The sequence below is a fragment of the Mustelus asterias genome, chromosome 5 (assembly GCF_964213995.1).
Source record: "Mustelus asterias chromosome 5, sMusAst1.hap1.1, whole genome shotgun sequence".
Classification (NCBI taxonomy): domain Eukaryota; kingdom Metazoa; phylum Chordata; class Chondrichthyes; order Carcharhiniformes; family Triakidae; genus Mustelus; species Mustelus asterias.
In genome coordinates this window covers 127237807-127247548 of record NC_135805.1, presented here as the reverse complement: position 1 = coordinate 127247548, position 9742 = coordinate 127237807, and the positions used below count along the sequence as shown (strand labels likewise).

The 9742-nt window shown below is 45.5% G+C and overlaps 1 protein-coding gene across 5 annotated transcripts in view; it reads left to right on the top strand.

Moving 5' to 3' along the window:
* The first annotated feature begins 221 nt into the window (after positions 1-221).
* The window catches only part of LOC144493796 (uncharacterized), a 293145-nt gene continuing 283624 nt past the window's right edge, over positions 222-9742 (top strand). For 3 of the 5 annotated variants that reach the window (XM_078213296.1, XM_078213295.1, XM_078213297.1), the window contains exons 1-2: positions 246-431; positions 7618-7763. In XM_078213296.1, the coding sequence (XP_078069422.1) occupies positions 7637-7763 (127 nt within the window). In that variant the 5' untranslated portion in view covers positions 246-431; positions 7618-7636. Of the gene's footprint in view, positions 432-7617; positions 7764-9742 lie in introns of all 5 variants that reach the window. The other 2 variants (XM_078213293.1, XM_078213294.1) reach the window with 2 other exon arrangements.

Sequence of the window (9742 nt, the reverse complement as noted above, 5' to 3'; positions counted from 1 at the left end):
ATTGAATAATTAACTGAAGAGCAAAAAACTCCAGGGCTGTATGGAAAGGCTACTGGAACAGGAATAGTTGAGTTTGCTCTTACAAAGACCTAACATGGAAATGACAGGCTGAATGGCCTTCTTCAAAACCATAGCTTCTCCTTTATATTTTTCACCCTGGGCCTTCCCAACCCACATGAAAATCGTGTGAGGTTGGGAAGGCAGAATAAAAATAGCTTTCCAGTGAAGATTGCCAAGATCAGATTGTGCGGCAGATTCGCAGCTCCACTGGGAGCCCTAAACCTGCTCGGCCCTGAAAACCAGTGGGAATGTTCAGGTCAGAGCTACTAATCTGTTTGGTTGAAGCAAACCTGCTGGTAGTGATTTTGTGATGTTTGTACTTCCTCATGGGGCAGTGGAGCTTTTGGAGAGTGTGGGTCAGAGTCTTGAGGGTGAGCAAATTGGAGCCATGCTCTGATCCACAGTTTTGTGTTTGTGTGTGTGTGTGCGTGCGCGGTGGGGGGCGGCGGGGGGGAGCGGAGAGAGAGAGAGCAAGAGAAACAGAATTATTGCTGCATTACCAGCTCTGGACATTAATCCCACTATTCTATGTCATTAAACCCAACAGCTCCTCCTAGTTGCCATCATCAGTACTCTTGGTTAGAACAGAAATAGCCTGAAGAATGAAATGGAACCAAATTAGATCTATCTGCACTTTCAACTTCTACATTTTTTGTTAGAAGAAATATCAGCAAACCCTTGTTCAAATTATTTGGTTATCCCTTTCACTCAACAGTGTTCCGGAACTTATCTCTACAATAAAATTGCTGGTAATTTTCTGCCATTTCTTTGTACCACTGGAGACAAATTATGGTTTTTAAAACATTACATATTGTAGTCTTTTATTTTCTCTTCTCTTCTGTTCCTTCACTGATCAGGAGTAGTGCTAAGGCAGGTTGGGATATGACTCCTCACATGCACTCTTCTAATCTAAGGGCGGCACGGTAGCACAGTGGTTAGCACTGTTGTTTCACAGCTCCAGGGACCTGGGTTCGATTCCCGGCTTGGGTCACTGTCTGTGTGGAGTTTGCACATTCTCCTCGTGTCTGTGTGGGTTTCCTCCGGGTGGTCTGGTTTCCTCCCACAGTCCAAAGATGTGCGGGTTAGGTTGATTGGCCATGCTAAAATTGCCCTTAGTGTCCTGAGATGTGTAGGTTAAAGGGATTAGCAGGTAAATATGTGGGGATATGGGGGTAGGGCCTCGGTGGGATTGTGGTCGGTGCAGACCCGATGGGCCGAATGGCCTCTTTCTGTACTGTAGGGTTTCTATGATTCTATGAATCATAAAAACCCTGCAGTGCAGAAGGAATCTTCTAATGAAGATTAGAAATTTCATGTTAAAAAGAAAGCCTCACATTTATATCAGGCTTATCACAACCTCGGGATGCCCCAGATCTTATGGAAGGTCATCAGCCTGAAACATTAACTCTGTCTCTATTTCCACAGATTCTGCCTGAGCTGCTGAGTATTTTCAATACTGACTCTTTAACAGGCTCCACCGTATTTTGCTTTGGTATTTGATATGAATTGTAGTTATTGTTGTAATGCGATGAACTACAACAGCCAATTGCGCACAATAATTATTGGATGATCAGCCCTTATTTAATTTGAGTTGAGGATGAATGTTGGTCAGCACATTGGGGTGAACTTGGCCACTCTTCCTCAAGACTCTTTCAAGTCCAGCCTTGGGTGACTGTGTGGAGTTTGCACATTCTCCCCGTGCCTGAATGGATTTCCTCCGGGTGCTCCGGTTTCCTCCCACACTCCAAAGATGTGTGGGTGGGATTGTTATTGTTGATGCAGGCTTGATGGGCTGAACGGCCTCTTTCTGCACTGTAGGGATTCTATGAGCTGAATTTTCCTGTCCCACCTGCCATGGGAATTGTAGCGGGCAAGGACACGGACCATGCAAAGGTCTGTTGACCTCGGGCGGGATTTTCCAACCTTAAAGCGAGCGCGGCCGGAAAATCCTACCTTATGTTTCTATTGTTCTATGAAAATGATGCCTTAAGATTCCTGCAAATCCACCTGTAACATTACACCTGAAAGATAGCACTTCGACAGAGCAGCACTTCCTTAGTGCAGCAATGGAATTGTGAGGTTGGAATTCTGAGTTCAACTGGGGTTAACTCGGGGGCTGATCCACAGCTGACTTGATAACTTGGGGTCCAAGCCTGGCTCTCTCATGATTCCAGGGTTCACTTTGAGCTCTTAAAGTCAACATTTTCCAGTCAAATCATGATCTTGAGCAAAAAATGCTGGCTGCTCTCTTTTTCCCTCCGCCCGCTGCCTCATTTGCACCAGTTGACTCAACTTCACTGCCTGAAGGCTGCAATGGATTAAAAGGCATTTTTTTTTAAAAAATTGCCTTTGTTTATTCTGAGAGAGGTCTTAATGACAAGATATTTTCACTGTGCTTCCACCTAATGGATTGTGAATTATTATTATTCAATATTCCTAATGTGCAGAAAGTCACTCTGGTCTTATTTAACAAAAACAGTGTTACAATTCATTACACAACTTTAAGATTCACATTTACCTAATTCTTCTTTGCAAAAAGGAAAACACTCTATGAGGGAATGTGTTCACTCCATCTGCTGCTGTGCATGTATGAAACAGCCTGAAACCATTTCCTATTGATGATGAGAGGGGTGGGGGATGGGGGTTGTTGAGAAGCTCTTCTCTATCTCCAAAATGTAGAAACAGATGAATCCTGAACAGCTGTGTGGTGTTTGCACATTCTCCTCGTATCAGCGTGGGTTTCCTCCGGGTGCTCCGGTTTCCTCCCACAGTCCAAAGATGTGCGGGTTAGGTTGACTGGCCGTGCTAAAATTGCCCCTTAGTGTCCTGAGATGCATAGGTTAGAGGGATTAGTGGGTAAAATATGTAGGAATATGGGGGTAGGGCCTGGGTGAGATTGTGGTCGGTGCAGACTCGATGGGCCGAATGGCCTCTTTCTGTACTGTAGGGTTCTATGATTTCTATGAGCACCGTAAAATATAACAACCTTTCCCTCCTAGAAGGTAGGCCTCTGTGAGACTCCTTTCCATGAACAGAGGACCTTTCATAGTCATTTAGCCCATTAACACCCAAAAAAGAAATGGGGAAATATTTGCATTTATATAACGTATTTCACAATCTAAGGATGTCCCAAAATACTTCACAGCCAATGAGGTACTCTTGTTGGAATGTAGGAAGCGTGAAGGCTGATGTATGCAGAGCAAGACTCCACAAATGTGATAGTGATCAGATGATCTGTATTTGTGATGTTGATAGAGGGATAAATATTGGCCAGGACAACGGGAAGAATTCTTCCTCAAAATTGTACTAAGGGATCCTTTACATTCACCCTGGAAGGCAGAAAGAGTCCCAGTTTCAGGTCTCCCCCGAAAGCGGACCCCTCTGATAACGCAGCACTACCTGTCACTGAACCCACAACTTTGCAACTCAGGTGAGAAGACACAACTACGCTCAGCAATTGTCACCGTACTATCCTGCTTCCCAGTTTGTTTCATCCATCAACAACCCCAATATATCGGTCTAATCTCCCGATTTACCATCTTTAAAGACTTCCATACACGTAAATTAGAAACAGAGAAAACCCCCAATAAATAATGCAAACAATTTTCATGGAAAAACAATAATTCCTTTGAGATCACTGTGTAACAGATGTAGACAGTAAGAAGTCTCACAACACCAGGTTAAAGTCCAACAGGTTTATTTGGTAGCAAATACCATGAGCTTTCAGAGCACTGCTCCTTCGTCAGATGGAGTGGAAATGTGCTCTCAAACAGTGCACACAGACAAAATCAAGTTGCAGAATACTGATTAGAATGCGAATCCTACAGTCAGCCAGGTCTTAAAGGTACAGACAATGTGGGTGGAGGGAACTTTAAACACAGGTTAAAGAGATGTGTATTGTCTCCAGACAGAACAGCTAGTGAGATTCTGCAGCCCAGGAGGCAGGCTGTGGGGGTTACTGATAATGTGACATAAATCCAACATCCCGGTTTAGGCCGTCGTCATGTGTGCGGAACTTGGCTATCAGTTTCTGTTCAGCGACTCTGCGCTGTCGTGTGTCGTGAAGGCCGCCTTGGAGAACGCTTACCTGAAGATCCAAGGCTGAATGCCCGTGACTGCTGAAGTGCTCCCCCACTGGAAGAGAACAGGACGAGACAAAGGAACTACACCATCTACATGCACACCAAGAACAGGAAACTCGAGAAACTCGGCATCACCACCAGCAGCAACCAAGCCTCCCCCGGTACCACATTAGAAAACAGTACCACTGCAGGAAAGTCCATTGTCAACTTATCGGACTACACACTTCAGCCAGATGAAATCGAAGTTCTCAGCCGAGGGCTCAACTTTTGTCCCACTACCAAAATAGACCCCATCAGTCTCGCAGCGGACACAGAGGAATTCATCAGGCGAATGAGGCTGCGGGAGTTCTTCCACAAACCCCAAGAGGCCAACAGTGAACACAATGAGACAGCCAATGAACCGGAACAGCAGACAGAGAGATCCACAGTGCATCCGAAGAGGAAAGAGTCGAATTGGACTCCTCCGGAAGGCCGCTGCCCTCGACTTGACATGTATGCCCAAGCCATCAGGAGGTGCGTCAACACCAAATTCATCAGCCGCACTCACAAGACAGCTCCGAACATCACCCAAGCACAATGCAACGCTATCCACGCTCTCAAGACCAACCGCAACATTGTCATCAAACCAGCAGACAAAGGAGGGGCCATCGTCATACTGAACAGAATGGATTACTGCAAAGAAGTGTACCGACAACTGAACAATGAGGAACACTACAGACAGTTACCCACAGATCCGACCAAAGAACACACCCGTCAACCCAACACTCTGATCAAAACCTTTGATCCGGACCTTCAAAACACCCTCCATGCTCTCATCCCACGTACTGCACGCGTTGGAGATCTTTACTGCCTCCCAAAGATACACAAGGCAAACACACCCGGCCGTCCCATCGTTTCAGGCAATGGAACCCTGTGCGAGAACCTCTCCGGCTATGTCGAGGGCATCTTGAAACCCATTGTACAAAGAACCCCCAGCTTTTGTCGCAACACTACAGACTTCCTCCAGAAACTCAGCACACATGGAGCAGTTGAACCAGGAGCACTCCTCGTCACAATGGATGTCTCAGCACTCTACACCAGCATCCCCCACGATGATGGCATTGCTGCAACGGCCTCAGTACTCAATGCCGTCAACTGCCAGTTTCCAGATGCAATTTTACAACTCATCCGCTTCATCCTGGACCACAATGTCTTCACCTTCAACAACCAGTTCTTCATCCAGACACACGGAACAGCCATGGGGACCAAATTCACACCTCAATATGCCAACATCTTCATGCACAGGTTCGAACAAGACTTCTTCACCGCACAGGACCTTCAACCGATGCTATACACTAGATACATCGATGATATTTTCTTCCTTTGGAGTCATGGTGAGCAATCACTGAAACAACTATATGATGACATCAACAAGTTCCATCCCACCATCAGACTCACCATGGACTACTCTCCAGAATCGGTTGCATTCTTGGACACACGTATCTCCATTAAGGACGGTCACCTCAGCACCTCACTGTACCGCAAGCCCACGGATAACCTCATGATGCTCCACTTCTCCAGCTTCCACCCTAAACACGTTAAAGAAGCCATCCCCTACGGACAAGCCCTCCGAATACACAGGATCTGCTCGGATGAGGAGGATCGCAACAGACACCTCCAGACGCTGAAAGATGCTCTCATAAGAACAGGATATGGCGCTCGACTCATCGATCAACAGTTCCGATGCGCCACAGCGAAAAACCGCACCGACCTCCTTAGAAGACAAACACGGGACACGGTGAACAGAGTACCCTTCGTCATCCAGTACTCCCCCAGAGCAGAGAAGCTACGGCATCTCCTCCGGAGCCTTCAACATGTCATTGATGAAGACGAACATCTCACCAAGGCCATCCCCACACCCCCACTTCTTGCCTTCAAACAACCACGCAACCTCAAACAGACCATTGTCCGCAGCAAACGACCCAGCCTTCAGGAGAACAGTGACCACGACACCACACAACCCTGCCACAGCAACCTCTGCAAGACGTGCCGGATCATCGACACGGATGCCATCATCTCACGTGAGAACACCATCTACCAGGTACACGATACCTACTCTTGCAACTCGGCCAACATTGTCTACGTGATACGCTGCAGGAAAGGATGTCCCGAGGCCTGGTACATTGGGGAAACCATGCAGACGCTACGACAATGGATGAATGAACACCGCTCGACAATCACCAGGCAAGACTGTTCTCTTCCTGTGGGGGAGCACTTCAGCAGTCACGGGCATTCAGCCTCTGATCTTCAGGTAAGCGTTCTCCAAGGCGGCCTTCACGACACACGACAGCGCAGAGTTGCTGAACAGAAACTGATAGCCAAGTTCCGCACACATGACGACGGCCTAAACCGGGATGTTGGATTATGTCACATTATCAGTAACCCCCACAGCTTGCCTCCTGGGCTTGCAGAATCTCACTAGCTGTTCTGTCTGGAGACAATACACATCTCTTTAACCTGTGTTTAAAGTTCCCTCCACCCACATTGTCTGTACCTTTAAGACCTGGCTGGCTGTAGGATTCGCATTCTAATCAGTATTCTGCAACTTGATTTTGTCTGTTTGCACTGTTTGAGAGCACATTTCCACTCCATCTGATGAAGGAGCAGTGCTCCGAAAGCTCATGGTATTTGCTACCAAATAAACCTGTTGGACTTTAACCTGGTGTTGTGAGACTTCTTACTGTGTTCACCCCAGTCCAACGCCAGCATCTCCACATAATAGATGTGGCACATGCTCAGTGTCTATCAAATTAACAAAGGCTTAGCAATGAAGGAGAAGTTTGAGTTGGAACAAGACTTCCGTTAAGACATGATGTGGAGATGCCGGCGTTGGACAGTGGTGGGCACAGTAAGAAGTCACAACCCCAGGTTAAAGTGCAACAGGTTTATTTGGTAACACGAGTTTCGGAGCGCTGCTTCTTCATCAAGTGACTCACCTGATGAAGGAGCAGTGCTCCGAAAGCTCGTGCTACCAAATAAACCTGTTGGACTTTAACCTGGTGTTGTGAGACTTCTTACAGTTAAGAGACACACCGGAATTTTCCTGTCTCTCCCACCACGGGAATCGTAGCAGGTGTGACACAGACCGTGCAAAGGTCATTGACCTCGGGCAGGATTTTCCAGTTTCGGGGCAACATTTTGGACTCGGGGGCCAATCTCCATCTTCACTATTCCTGTCTAAACTGTGCCCTTTTTAAACTGATTTTCACTTGGAGTCTACCGCAACCTGAGTGAAACAAAATAGACGTGTGTGAGCCAAATCAACTCTGGTATTGGCCGAAATTAGGATGAGCAGCACTAGCCAATCACACTGCCTCAACAAATCCTGAATAAAAGCAAAAGCAGAATCAATAGTGAGGCAGATGGATAACATACAAAGTGTTTTATCGCTTGATTGTTAATTTATTTTGTGTGCACGTGTGTCTCTCTTCCTCAGATTCCAGTGCAATTGTGAAATGGGATATTACGGGGTTTTGTGCGAGCTGGATGTGAACGAGTGTGAGCTCCAACCATGTCAACATAATGGCAGCTGCTACAATGTACCTGGAGGCTACCAGTGTCTCTGTCTCCATGGATTCACAGGTATAGACATGCTCACTGATTACCACTTGGTAGCTTGTCTTTTCTATTGCAGGATGATGCAACTGAAACACTAGCACTTAATTCAGGAACCGCACAAATGCACAAAGTGTGACCCAACTGGTTTCCTCTTTTTAAAATTGCCTCACCCCTCCTTGTTTCTCTCCAAAATCCCTGAGCACCTACAATTCTAACCTCTTCCACATCCCTAATTTGCATCATTCCACCATTGACAACCCTGCCTTCAGCTAGAAATTCCCTCTCTAAATCTCTCTCTTTCCCTCCCTCTGTCTCCTTTAATATGCTCCTTGAAACCGACCTCTTTGACAAGCTTTTGGGCAATTCTCCTATTATTTCTTTATGTAACTCAGTATCAAATTTGGTTTGATAATGTTCCTGTGAGGCACCTTGGGATTTGTAACCATGTTAAAGGTGCGGTATAAGTGTAAGTTGCTACTGATTAAAAAAGAGTCAAGTAAGAGATTATTATTAATAGAAGAATTGTGGTTCCTTGCTACATTATTCATTTGGGTCCTCATCAAAATGATTTTCTTTCCACCTACACTCTCCATTACAAATTCAGCCTTAATAGAGTACAATGAGAACAAACCTCAACAGGATAAAGCCCTTTAGCAAGTAAAGTGTGACATGGACACCCCCAAATCCCAGCCTCTCAACTTCCGTATCAGACACACGCTCAGAACATTGTGAATCATTACATTCTGTTCCCTGAAGTTGTGGCTGAGAATAGTAACTCCTCCTCAGAGCACCTACTCGGGGAATGCGCAACTGCAAATCTCCTTCCAGCAGCTCCTTCTGAAGTACTAGACCAAAGCATGCAAAGAATAATCTGTATTTGGGATAGAAATTTTGCATTCCTTTTATTGAAATTTTAGTTGAAAAGAGAATGCATGTAATGATGCTTTTATAGGCTTCAGGCCTGTGTGTATCAGGCCTGAAGCCTATGAATACTTTCCAGATACAATGACACTGGCAGGTTTGTGAAGGGATGTGCTTTGTCAGCCTCTGCTACTTTTACTATGGAGTTCTCATTGCTGGGTGCACACTGCTCTCCACTGGAAAGTGCTATCACTTGTGTGATTCTATGTTTTTTTTTTGTCTTTGTACTTCACGTGTCACTTACTGCGGTAAATGTCAAAGCAATTGGATGCAGAATGCCCTAATTTATTTACTAACAGAAGGGTCGATATTAGTGGCGCCATCCATTTTCAATTCACTGAAATATGTTGCTGCTCTTGCACTAATAGTTCCCCCAGTTAAAAGCAATTCATTGGCAACACATCTCGAGAAGGTCTTTTGCACAAAAATATCTTGATGAGACAATTAGAAGGTGTGTGGAGTGATCTATGCCCAGTGCAGTCATTTATATTGGGTTTGTGTCAGCTCTTTATAGGAATGGAAAATACACTCATTCACTGTGGCTTCAGCAATCACAAGTTTGAATAATGAAGAAGAGACAGACATTTAAATCAATATGTCACTTATTACTGTTTGCTGTAACGCATGTACCAGTTAATAAGAACTGTGTTGTTCTATTATTATTGTTGTCACCAATTTGCCCCAAAGGTTCACTTTAAATCAAAATGAGGTGCATATTGATCAATAGACAACCTTCATTTCCTTCATCTCATTTTGCCCTTCTCTTTTTCCATTGTCAAGAAGTTATTGATTCAGAAGCTATTCTGAATGGTTTGAATGTGCTTCGGTGCCTAATGCAGGGATGTGCTGAAGGATGGAACAAGGCAGAGGGGCTTTTGTCAAAGTCCTCAGCACATGGGTGTGTGAAGACCGTTGAATGATCAGCTGCTCCCTTCCGTCTCTGGATATGAGGTTGTTCCTCGTTCCTCTCCTTCTCCCTATCTTCCTCTTTTGATGAAAATAATTTCCTGCTGCCCCTTCTCCCCCGAGTACAGTCCCCTCTGCAATTCAGTGTTGCGCAATATACAGCACACAGCAATGCA